Source organism: Salpingoeca rosetta, assembly GCF_000188695.1.
Source record: "Salpingoeca rosetta unplaced genomic scaffold supercont1.2, whole genome shotgun sequence".
In the NCBI taxonomy this organism is placed as follows: Eukaryota; class Choanoflagellata; order Craspedida; family Salpingoecidae; genus Salpingoeca; species Salpingoeca rosetta.
In genome coordinates this window covers 1,479,936-1,492,098 of record NW_004754932.1, presented here as the reverse complement: position 1 = coordinate 1,492,098, position 12,163 = coordinate 1,479,936, and the positions used below count along the sequence as shown (strand labels likewise).

At 58.1% G+C, this 12,163-nt stretch overlaps 4 protein-coding genes across 4 annotated transcripts in view; 2 read left to right on the top strand and 2 right to left on the bottom strand.

Moving 5' to 3' along the window:
- Window positions 1-850, bottom strand: part of PTSG_00894 (uncharacterized protein) — a 3,176-nt gene extending 2,326 nt beyond the window's left edge. Inside the window, exons 1-2 of the mRNA XM_004998305.1 lie at window positions 230-850; window positions 1-23 (exon numbers count right to left, since the gene is read on the bottom strand). The exon at window positions 1-23 is cut by the window's left edge and continues 106 nt beyond it. Coding sequence (XP_004998362.1) covers window positions 1-23; window positions 230-766 — 560 coding nt within the window. The 5' untranslated portion in view covers window positions 767-850. The remainder of the gene's footprint in view (window positions 24-229) is intronic.
- Window positions 851-908: 58 nt separating this feature from the next.
- Window positions 909-4,591, top strand: PTSG_11654 (uncharacterized protein; the record flags this gene model as incomplete). Its single annotated transcript, XM_004998304.1, has 8 exons — window positions 909-1,262; window positions 1,462-1,639; window positions 1,915-2,185; window positions 2,429-2,533; window positions 2,764-2,846; window positions 3,126-3,196; window positions 3,637-3,721; window positions 4,401-4,591. The coding sequence occupies 8 exons, from the start codon at window positions 909-911 to the stop codon at window positions 4,589-4,591; spliced, it is 1,338 nt and encodes a 445-aa protein (XP_004998361.1).
- A 96-nt stretch (window positions 4,592-4,687) lies between these two features.
- Window positions 4,688-5,362, top strand: PTSG_00891 (uncharacterized protein; the record flags this gene model as incomplete). Its single annotated transcript, XM_004998303.1, has 2 exons — window positions 4,688-5,052; window positions 5,272-5,362. 2 exons carry the CDS (start codon window positions 4,688-4,690, stop codon window positions 5,360-5,362), a joined length of 456 nt encoding a protein of 151 aa, XP_004998360.1.
- Window positions 5,363-5,652: 290 nt separating this feature from the next.
- PTSG_00890 (uncharacterized protein) lies at window positions 5,653-11,321 on the bottom strand (the record flags this gene model as incomplete). Its single annotated transcript, XM_004998302.1, has 3 exons — window positions 5,653-10,491; window positions 10,539-10,719; window positions 10,823-11,321. 3 exons carry the CDS (start codon window positions 11,319-11,321, stop codon window positions 5,799-5,801), a joined length of 5,373 nt encoding a protein of 1,790 aa, XP_004998359.1. The 3' UTR covers window positions 5,653-5,798.
- Between the last annotated feature and the right edge of the window lie 842 nt (window positions 11,322-12,163).

Here is a 12,163-nt window from a genome sequence, read left to right as displayed (position 1 = left end):
TGTGTGCTCCGCTGCCCCAGATCCTGCAACACCAATGACAAGCCCAAACACCCATACACATCACATGAGCAATAGCGCGTGGTCGCAACCTCACAGCAGCAAAACAACAGAAAACAGTGAGTGCCGACCGCAGGAGCAACAGCAAACCAACCCACATCGCTCACAGCAAACGCCACTCGGAGCATGCGAAGACAACGCAAAGCCTCATAAACCCAAATGGCCCACGAACCATGTACATCTGGCGTGACTTGCGAGGGCCTTTGCTCTGCTTCTTGGATGCTGCTCCTGCGCGGGCCGCTGAACTCGTAGCAGCTGTTGTCGACAGCGGACTCGCTGGGGCACTGGGCGATGACGGAGATACAAGGCGCCGCTGCGTGCCCGCGCCATGCTTGACAAAGAAGAACTGGCTGATCTGAGACTGAACACGCTTTGCACGCTTGTGTGGCGGTGGCGTTTCATCCAACAAGGACGGTGGTGTCCCCTGTGACGACAGCGGTGATGATGAGGTGGATTGGCGCGCAAGCGAGCTGCTGCGAGGATTGCTGCTGGTCGTGGCTTCTTCACTGCCTTCTTTGGCTTGTTGCTGTGTTGACGCCGCCTCTTCTTCTTCTTCTTCTTCTTCTTCTTCTTCTTCTTTTTCTTCTTCTTCTTCTTCTTCCATGAGCGGCTCTGCAAATATGTTCTCGTACTCGCCAACTTGCTCCACCGCACTCGCCCTGCCGCCCCGAGCACCTGCTTCCACCCCCGTCGTCTCCTGCTCATTCATCTTGGTCTGAGTTGTGCGCGCGTTGCTGTTTGAAGTTTTGGCGCTCCCTGTGATTGGCCTGTAAATAGGCCAATATCCGCAGCGTCCTTCATCCCACCGCAAACATAAATAAACAACAACACAGCAAAACAACACCACGACAATGGCAGTGCGAGTGGTGCTGGTGACTGTGGTGGCGGTGATTGTGGTGGCGACTGCGGGTGGTCGTGATGGTGTGGCGAGTGCTGCGCCTGTGGCCACGCAAGGGAGCGGAACACAGCCACAACAACTTCACCTTGCATTGACGAATGACTTGAGTCAGCGCACCGTGTCGTACGTGACACTGGAGTCCACTGACCGTTCAGTGACTACCTTTGGCGCGAGCCCGTCCCAGCTCACTCGGCGTGTCAATTGCACCAACCGACCGTTCACGGACGGTGGCTTGACGCATCGCACCATCTATTTGCACGAGTGTGTTCTTTCCAATCTCGACTTTGCAACTCGCTACTTTTACAAGGTGCGTGCGTGCGTGCGTGCGTGTGTCTGTGTGTCTGTGTGTCTGTGTGTCTGTGTGTCCTGAAACGTTTCTCTCCCTCTCCTTCTCTCTTGTCCTCGCTTGCCTTTCGGTGCTGGCATGCATGACTTACGACGCTGAGATTGCGTACCTGCCTCACACACACACACTCTCTCTCTCTTGGTCACTTTATTGATGGCAGGTGGGAGACGGCGATGCTGTGTGGAGCCCGGTGCTGAACTTCACCACCTGGGCGCGAGATGACCCTGAACTCACACTTGCGGTGTACGGGGACATGGGTGTGATCAACGCGCGCTCCTTGAAGCCCTTGCAGCAGGACCTTGCTGAGGGTGGCTATGACCTGATCCTCCACGTTGGCGGTAAGAAACCACAGGTGCTGCGTGTGGATGTGTGCAGTGGTGAGGGGTAGGTTGAAGCAAAAGCAGAGCAGCGAGTGTGTTGTTGTCTCTGCTCGCTGCCTTGCATTCAATGTGGGGGTTTCCTGGCTGGTCGGGGAAAACGCTCGGGAACCGTGCTGGTGACACGCTCGGCGTTAAGGTTCACTCAAACCACGTGCACTCGCACACTCCCACACACGCGAATGCACACACGTTCACACACGTGCGCTCACACACTCACGAACACAATGCGGTAGACTTTGCGTACAACATGGACACGGACGAGGGCAAGCGAGGTGACGCGTTTATGAACATGATTGAGCCGCTTGCTGGCCACGTGCCATACATGACTTGTCTCGGGAACCACGAAACGGCGTACAACTTCTCCCACTACACGGAACGTTTTGCTGCCATTGCCCAGACCACCACCTCCGGCAACAACTGGTGGTTCTCCTGGGACGTGTCCGTCGTTCACTTTGTCGCCCTCTCCTCTGAGATTTACTACAACTTCTACCTTTACCCGTACGTGTTGCCTCGTGCTTTGTGTGTGTGTGTGTGTGTCTGTCTGTGTGTCTGTGTGTATGTCTAGGTGTGTGGGACATGACAGAGAGATGGCGTGCTTATGTGTGTATGTCTAGATGTGTGGGGCATGACAGAGAGGGGGTGGGCTTATCGAGCGTGCGTTGCATGTCTGCGTGCTTCACTTCTTCAGTGTGTGGTCACCCTTCTATTCTGCTCTCTGCGTTGCACGCTCGCATTACACGCTCGCAGGAAAATCACGGAGCAGCTGCAGTGGTTGGAGCGTGACTTGCAGCGTGTCGACCGGTCCAAAACGCCGTTTGTTGTCGTGTATCTACACCGTCCACTCTACTGCAGGTACAGCGACACGCCCCTTGTTGCATTGGTTGCCAACCCGCGTTGCCTTTACTTTTGGTGTGGAGCAGCTGCAGGGATATTGCCGCGCCATTTCCTGCGACATGAAATGACTCACCCCACACATGTCTTGTGTGTGTGTGTGTGTGTGTCTGTGCGTGTGTGTGTGTGTGTGTCTGTGCGTGTGTGCGTGTGTATTTGCGTGTTGTGTATTGGTTCGCTTGGCGCTACAGCAACACAGACGACCTGCCAGATTGCTCCCTTGATACACAGCACATTCGCGAAGGCTTCACACACCAGGGGCAGTTTTACCCAGGTGCGCGACCCTGTGTGTGTATGTGTGTGTGTGTGTGCGTGTCTGCGTGTGTGTGTGTGTGTCTCTCTCTCTGTTTGTGATTGTGGTTATTTGAGGCGCTGTGTGTTTGCATGTGGTTTGTCTGTCCTTGTGCGTTCGCCCTGCGTGGCTGGGCATAGAGGCATTCTTTCCCGGCACCATGCGTGACTGTGGCGTTTACATGGCGGCTCCGTATCGTATGTGCAAGCCCCACTCCTCAGCCCTTCCACCCTCTGGCTCTACGCCTCCCACTCTCTGCAGGGCTGGACGCGTTCATGTACAAGTACAACGTGAACCTTGTGCTCGTTGCCCACGAGCATTCTTACGAACGCGTAAGCGCTTCTGAAGACCGCGGCAGCACGCACGCACACGCACACGCATACACACACACACACGCGCGCGCGCGCGCGCGAGAGCGCTTACACCCCAGCCCCAACTCACAAGCATGCTCACACACTCGCGCGAGTGGCAACGCTGCTCTGTTCCCTGCCGTGAACCCTGGCGGGCGCTGTGCGCCTGTATCTCAGCCTATCACGTTACATTTCTTCTCTCCGTCTCACATGCACACACACACACACACACACACACACACGCACACACACACACACGCGCACACACACACACACACACACACACACACACACACACACACACGCACACGCACACACACACACGCACACACACACACACACACACACACACACACACACACACACACACACACACACACACACACACGCACATCCTCGGTGTGCACCATTTCGTGCTCCAGACGTGGCCGGTGTACAACTCCACCGTTGATCCGACACAGACAAATCCTCACGTGTACCACAACCCGCAATACCCGACACATATCGGTGCGTGTGGGACCCCTACATTACCTGCCGCTTGTTTGCGTGTTTGAGCACCTGTGTGACTGTGTGCCTTCTGCTCTTGTGTTCCCATCCCTGGCTGTTGCACGGTGGCGTTTCCTGTCGTCGTCTGCTCGCTGACCACGATCCCGTGCGCGTGTGTGCGCTCTAGTCTCTGGGGCGGGTGGGTGCGATGAAGACCTCGACTACTACGACGAGCTGCATCACGGGCCATGGAGCCTTGTCCGTTCTGCTTCGTACGGCTACGGCCACTTGCACATCGTCAACAGCACCCACCTTCACTGGACGCAGTTTCTTGCAGAGGGGCGCAACGGGACCGACGAGTTCTGGTGCGTTTCGTGATCAGGGTGTCGTGGAGTTTGAGTCGATGCTGCTGCTGCTCTCGTTGCTGTTGCTGCTGTTGCTGCTTGGGCGATTATTCTTGGATGGATGTCCGGCATGTCTGTCAACCTGCATCCCTGTGGCCCTGTCTGTTCGTTGGTGTTGTTGTTGTTGTTGTTGTTGTTGTTGTTGTTGTTGTTGTTGTTGTTGTTGTTGTTGTTGTTGTTGTTGTTGTTGTTGTTGTTGTTCTGCTCTGTGTTCCCATCCCTGGCTGTTGCACGGTGGCGTTTCCTGTCGTCGTCTGCTCGCTGACCACGATCCCGTGCGCGTGTGTGCGCTCTAGTCTCTGGGGCGGGTGGGTGCGATGAAGACCTCGACTACTACGACGAGCTGCATCACGGGCCATGGAGCCTTGTCCGTTCTGCTTCGTACGGCTACGGCCACTTGCACATCGTCAACAGCACCCACCTTCACTGGACGCAGTTTCTTGCAGAGGGGCGCAACGGGACCGACGAGTTCTGGTGCGTTTCGTGATCAGGGTGTCGTGGAGTTTGAGTCGATGCTGCTGCTGCTCTCGTTGCTGTTGCTGCTGTTGCTGCTTGGGCGATTATTCTTGGATGGATGTCCGGCATGTCTGTCAACCTGCATCCCTGTGGCCCTGTCTGTTCGTTGGTGTTGTTGTTGTTGTTGTTGTTGTTGTTGTTGTTGTTGTTGTTGTTGTTGTTGTTGTTGTTGTTGTTGTTGTTGTTGTTGTTGTTGTTGTTGTTGTTGTTGTTGTTGTCACCTGTGTTGCTCACGTGCTGTGAGCGCACGCAAATGCGCTGTGCTGCTCGCCAACTACGTCCCGTCTCGCACAGGTATATCCGGGACAAAGCTGTGCCTGCCAATAAGGTGGACGTGGATCCATGGCAGCCAACACACCAGTGCGACGCTTACTGCTTGCAAGTCTGTGAACATTCGACCGTCGACGACACCGACTGCCCCCGCCTCTGCAGGTGCTGTTCGGCAGCATGATTCTGCGTCGCTTCACATGCCAGTGTAGTCAACCCATCTCGACGTCTCTTGGGCACACGCACACACATGTGCACACTCACACGCTCACCCACTTACTTGCACACGCACACACGCGCACGCACACGCACACGCACACACACACGCACGCACGCACGCACGCACACGCTCACTCGCTCTCGCCCCACCTCGCATGGTGTCAGGTGCGATGGACTGTCTCCGGCTCAGCTGCTGGCGGAGCGCCGCCGCACTCCCATCACCATTCGCCGTGGCGTCGTGCACAAACACCACTAGATTGTGGGCGGGTTACGTGCGTGTGCGTGTGTGTTGGGTACACGATGACGTTCTCCTGCTTTTCAGCGTGTTACAATACACCATTTTCGAGCCCAGACGCAAGGTGACTGGGTTGTGTGTGTCTGTGTGAGGGGGGGGGGGCTTTCAGGGTCATATCATTTCAAAGCTCAAGAAGATGGTAAAGGATACGCGGTCTGGTGTCGTCCTGCTTTTGCACTTCACTGTCTGCGTATTATCGAAGGAACACAGAAGAAAACAAAAAATAAAAAAGGGGTTGCCCACAATCACACCTGCTTTCCTTTTATGGAACTGATGACAAACAGCTGTGTCGTACAACCCTCACGTCAAAAAAAAAAAAAAAAAACCTACCTTTAACGACAGCCTCGAGTTTCGCTGCAACTACAACTACAACCACCCGCCGCATGCCATCAAGTTCTCACATGCCACCAAGTTCAGCGCCAACAAGACACGTGGCAATGACACCAAAGCACATCTCAACCGTGTCTTCACAGCACTCGCCCATGCCGCCCTCGCTCTCGGCATCCTCTTCATCCTTCTTGCCCAACTTCCCATTCTCACCACCGTCATCACCAAACCCGTAGGCCGGGGACCCGGGCACGGCGCTCTCCAATGCACGTGTGAGCTGCAGTGACGATTTGAGCTCACGAGTCTTGTCCTTTCCAGTGCCGTTGACCACTGTCAGCATTGGTGCCGCGTGTGACAGCGCTGGCTTGCCGTGGTGGTCTTGCTGTCGCTGCTTGTTCTGCAGCCACATCCGGTAGCTTGCCTGTCGCTTCTTCTCTGCAAGCCATGCCTGCCTGCGCTCCGCAGCCCGCGGAATTGCGCCGCCAAGCGTAAACACATACGCCGTGGCCTTGCCAACAAGCGTGCCGTGGTGGCGCAGGTACGTGCTGTAGCGGTTGGCGAGGAAGAGGACAGTCAGGAACACGCTCACCACCGTGGCAATCATGGACACAAACACCAGCGCGTTCTCAATCACATCAAGGACACTGATGTAGATGAGCTGGATGCTGAACTGGACCAGGTCCTCAAGCAGCAGGGCAGTCACCGCCAACCGTACCGCAAGCCGCGCCCGCGCCTCGTTCACTTCTTCACTCACCTCACCCTCACCACCAACAGTGCCACCATCACCACCAACAGTACCACCATCACCACCATCATCGTCGTCATCACCATCATCATCATCATCAGTAGTACCACCACCACTACCACCACCAGCATCACCACCAGCATCACCGTTTTCATCGCCGTCTTCGCCGCTGTCTTCGGGGTGGCGACAACCGCGCGCCAGCTGGTCCTGGACAGAGGAGGACAGCTTAATCGCAGACGTCAGCCCCCACAGCACCGACCCAACGCAGCATGAGACGAAGCACACCCAGCGCAGGGCCGCGTAGTTGCCCCCATACCACCCCTTGCACCGGGTCCCGCTGCCCGCCAGGGGCATGCACGTGTACCCGTAACACTCACACTCGCTCGTGCCGTTGGCGTTTGGTCGCGTCTCGTGCAGGAAACCGCACGTCGCGTTCACGTAGTCATCGAGTGCGCTGTAGCCCGTGCAGCTGAGGTCGCTGAACGTGGTCGTGTCGTGGTTGGCCACCAGCGGCGCGCACACGTCCTCGATGGAAAAGTCCGAGTTGCACTTGAGCCCATGGCACTCGCACTCGTTAATGGCACCGGGGAGCGCGTTGAGGTGGTCGCGGCACGGGTTGTGCAGGTCGCCAAAGCTGCCGCAGTCGAGGACAGCACCGTCAGAGCTGCACACCTGCACGGGCTCCGACGGCGTGCAGGCGTACGCCTCGCGGAAGTTGCGGCTGGTGATTTCAATGGCGTAAAACGCCCAGTCACTGCCCAGGTCGACGGCAGAGAAGAAGAGCAGCACCCACAGGAACGCCTGCCTTCGCTTCTGCCGCCGCGCATACCACAGCACCGCGCACACCACAAAGCACACGGGGAAGACGGCAATGTAAAACGGGACGTACGCCGCGTCCGCATCATTGAACGTTTTGGCGCGGAAGGCATCGGATGACTGCACGCGCGCTTCCCCGTTCTGCGTCAGCTCACACGTCCACACGTACGCCGTGTCCCCCGGCCGAAGGAGGGATGCGTTGGCGCACGCCAGCTTGCTCAGGTCTGTTTGCGCCGTCACGTTCACTCGCTCCACGGTGCACTGCCACGGGTGGATGGGCTGCTGTGCGCTGAACGACTGCAGGGTGCAGGGCAGGTACTGTGTCAGCCGCGGCAGCGGGTCGCCCGCGCGGCGCTCAAGAAGTTCGTTGAAGATGCTCTCAAAGGGGTTGTTGTCGAGGTTGAGGGACGTCAGGCGTGGCGGCCACACGCCAGCGTGGTGGGGCATGGTGTTGATCTGGTTGGAGGCGAGCGCAAGCGACACAAGCGTCACCGGCCACGCCACGCTGGCAGCAGAGCCGAGGCGGTTGAAGGACGCATCGAGAGACGTGAGTGCGGGCGGCAGCTGCTCAATGTCGGCAATCTGGTTGTGGTCGAGCCGAAGGTCGGTGAGCGCACGCGGCCACGTCTGGTTGGTCACCTGCGTAATGGCGTTATGGTTGAGGGAGAGGATGGCCAGGCTTCGGGGCCACTGCTGCCCGGCGATGGTGGTGAGGCTGTTGCCGTTGAGGCGAAGCAGCGTCAGGGTCGACGGAAACGTTTGCCCGTCCACGCTGGTGATGAGGTTGTCGTCCAGGCGTAGGATGCCCAGCGTCGGTGGCCATGCCAGCGGCGCTGCGAGCCCTTGAATGCGGTTGCCGTTGAGGCGAAGCTCGTACAGCTGCGGCGGGAGTGCAAGCCCGCCCACGCCCGTGATGAGGTTGTCGTTGAGGTACAGCTCGCGCAGGCCCGGTGGAAACTGCTGCCCAGCCACAGTCCTGATCTGGTTGCCGTGCAGGTAGAGCTTGGTGAGCGCGACCGGCCAGCGCTGGCCCTTGAGCGAGCGCAGGCGGTTGTTGTACAGGTACAGCAGCGTGAGGGTCTCAGGCCACTGCTGGTCCTGAATGCTGGTGATCCTGTTGTTCCTGAGGTACAGTTCCTCCAGCTGCGGCGGCCACACCTGCCCGTCGATGCTTGCAATGTCGTTGCTGTCCAGGTACAGCTCAGACAAGGTCACGGGCCAGCGCTGGTTGTCGACGCTGGTGATGCGATTGCGGCCCAGCCGCAGCCACTGCATCAGCGGCGGCCACGTTTGCTTGTCGATGCTGCGGATTTGGTTGCCGTCGAGGGAGAGCCACTGCAGGCGCGGCGGGAACTGCTGGTGCTCCACACGCGTGATGCGGTTGTTGTGCAGCGAGATGGACGTGAGCGAGTCACCCCACGTCTGGTTGTCGATGCTTGTGATGAGGTTGTCGAAGAGGTAGAGAAACTCCAGCTGTGGCGGCCACTGCTGATTCTCGATGCTGGTGATCTTGTTGTTCCGCAGCGAGAGCGAGTGCAGCGCCGTGCTCCAGACCTGGCCCGTGATGGAGCTAATCTGGTTGTTGTGCAGGGCAAGCTCTACCAGGGTATCAGGCCAGCGCTGGCCGTCGATGCTGTGCAGGCGGTTGTTGTCGAGGAGAAGCGTGTCCAGGCGCGGCGGCCACACCGTGCCCTCCACTGACGCGATGCTGTTGTTGTTGAGCGAGAGCCTGAGCAAGCCCTGCGGCCAGTGCTGCTTGGCCCGGGTCAGCGCGTTGTTGTGCAGGCTGAGCACGCGCAGCGGGGCCGGAAAGTGCTGTGCGTCGATGCTGGTGATGGCGTTGTCGTGCAACAGCAGCTGCTGGAGGTTCTCGGGCCAGCGGAGGGGCGGCGTCGTGTCCAGGCTGGTGATGGCATTGCTGTACAGGGCAATGTGCGTGAGCTGCGACGAGAACACCTGCGCGTCGAGGTTGGTGATGTGGTTGTTGTTGAGGGTGAGCGTGACCAGATCGCGTGGCCACGTGCGCCCCGTGATGCTGGTGAGGCCCATGTGGTGCAGGTGCAGCTCCTGCAGCGTGTCGGGAAACCGCTGCCCGGCAATGCTCACCAGCTGCGGGTTGCTGTGGAGGGACAGGCCCACCAGCGCCGGCGGCCACGCCTCAACCACGCTTGTCAGGCTGTTGTTGTGCAGGGAGAGCAGGCGCAGCGACGCAGGGAACGCCTGCCCAGCGACGCTGGTGATGCTGTTGTTGTGCAGGAAGAGCTCCTGCAACGTCGGGGGCAGGACCTGCCCGTCCACGCTGGTGATGGCGTTGTCCTCTATGTAGAGAAACTGCAGCGCCGGCGGCCAGGCGACCTTCTCCAACGTGGTGATGTTGTTCTGGCCCAGGTCAAGCGTGTTGATGCGCGGCGACCACGCCTGGTTGCCCACACTCGCCAAGCGGTTGTCGAAGACATACAGCTCCTCCAGGGCAGCGGGCCACACCTGCCCGGCGAGGGTTGTGAGTCGGTTGGCGCTGAGAAACAGGATGGTGAGGGTGTCGGGCCAGTGCTGGTTGGCGACAGAGCGCAGCTGGTTGTTGTGCAGGACAAGCACGGTGAGGCGCGGGGGCCACTGCTGGCCGTCGATGGTGCTCAGGCTGTTGTTGAAGAGGTAGAGCTCCAGCACGGAGTCTGGCCACGTGTGCCCATCAATGCTTGCAAGCCCCGTTGCCCCAAGCTGAATCACGGTGACGTTGTTGCACTTGCCAGGGCAAGCGCCGTCAATCGGGGTACGCAGGAGGTTGCATGCGCCGCAGTCGAAGCAGGTTGCCGTGGTGGTGCAGAATGCGGACGGCTCACACTCGTCGTGGCTGTGACAGCATGTGTCTGTGGCGGTGATAGCGTAGCTGCCCACCGCCCCGGCGTAACCGATCACTGCAGCGTAGAAGGTGACGGATGTGTTGCCGCGGTTGTCGAGGCGAATCTGCTCCACAGGGGACAACGTCTCGCTTCTGCCGATGATGAACCCGTCCTCACTCAGCAGGGCGAGGTCAAGGTCACCGCTGGCGCCGTCAAGCTGCACGGTGATGGTGACCAGCCCGCCAGGACACGTTGACAGCCTGAAGCCGTCCACGTCATCGTAGGTGCTGATGGCACCGAGGCGCGTTTCTCCAGCGGGCAGCGGGGTCGCTGTTTGGAACACGTTGTTTGGCTCGTCTTCGCTGCACGTGGGCGTTGCCACTTGAATCGTGTAGTTGGCCAAGATGACTGTGGTTGTTGTTGTTGTTGTTGTTGTTGTCGTCGTCGTTGTTGTTGTTGTTGTTGTTGTTGTTGTTGTTGTTGTTGTTGTTGTTGTTGTTGTTGTTGTTGTTGTTGTTGTTGTTGTTGTTGTTGTTGTTGTTGTTGTTGTTGTTGTTGTTGTTGTTGTTGTTGTTGTTGTTGTTGTTGTTCTGGTCGTGTTTGACAGGAGGGTTGATGTTGATGAAGCAGCCGGTGTAGTTGTGCTTGGTGTAGTGGTGCCTGTTGTGGGCGTAGTCGTTGCAGTTGTAACACCTGTGGTCACATTGGTGGGCTGCAGGACAACGGTCGTTGTCGTGGCGTTGGCTGCTGGTGTGGTGGAGCTGGCGTTTGCAGGCGATGTCGTTGTCTGCGGCGTGTCTGGCCGGATGGCGACGAAGAACGTGTTTGTTCGGTTTTGTGACAGCGTGTGCACGATGCGCTGCACGCCTGGTTTTGGGTTCACATGTGTGCCCACGACATCAGCCGTGCCGTTGAGCATGTTCAGGGTCAGTGGTACGCTGTCTTGGCTGCTGATGACGGTGACGCTCACCTGCCCGGCGGCGCAGGTTGGAATCACAAACACGTCAATGTCTGCGTATGAGCTGATGGCGGCGTACAGAAACTGGCCGCTGGCCAGCGGTGTGGCAGACCACGGCCCGTCGTTCGGCTCCAGTTCCTGCCCAACGCTCTGCTGTGTGCAGCCAAGGTCCACCAGCCCCAGCAGAAGCAGCGTCAGAGAGACCGCAAAGACCTCCCACACCCGACGCGCCATCGTTTCCGACTGCAACTACCGCTGCTGCTGATGTTGTTTTGTGGTTGAATGGGTTGTTGCTGCTGAAATCGCACTGGCTATGGCATTAATTGCCGTTGCAGCCGCCGCTGTTGTGGTGTGTGTGTGTGTGTGTGTGTGTGTGTGTGTGTGCGGTACGCGTGCCAGCGTGTGTGTGCTCCAACTCAGCACACGGTGCAACTTGCAGTGGTGGTGAGGTCGTTATCCGCGAGTGTTGTGACCTGGGTTGATATTGAGCTGACTCTGGCAGGTTCGAAAACGGCGGCGGCGCGCGTGCGCTGCAGTTTGGTTGAATGGAAGAGGTGAGTGATGAAGAAAATGAAGGTAACAAGGATGATTGGTATGGATTGAAATTGGGAAGAGGGTGTGCGAAGGTGTGTGTGCGTGCAAGTGTGCAAGTGTGCGCTTGTGTGTGCTGTAAGGGAGATTGTGAAGACAAACAGGTGGGGAGCGGCGAGAGAGAAGGAGAGAGGAGAGAGAATGTGTGTGTGTGTGTGGGGGGGTAACGAACAGCAAGTGGTTGGTGTGGTGGTTGAGAAGGCAGCAGCAGCAGTGAATGCAAGATGCTGGATCAACAATGTTGGGGTGAGCAGAAGGCAGCACGCAAGAGCAAGCACTCACATTACATACACACAAACACACATACGCACATACACACAAACACACAAACACACATACACACACACACACAACAACAACAACAACAACAACACACGATCGGCGAGCACTCGCCCCACCTCAACGTTGCAAGCAGCACTGGCCAGCGTGAGACGCAAGCAGGGTGCGCCCCGTCCCGTCTTGACGAGGAGCATGATGATCTTGAC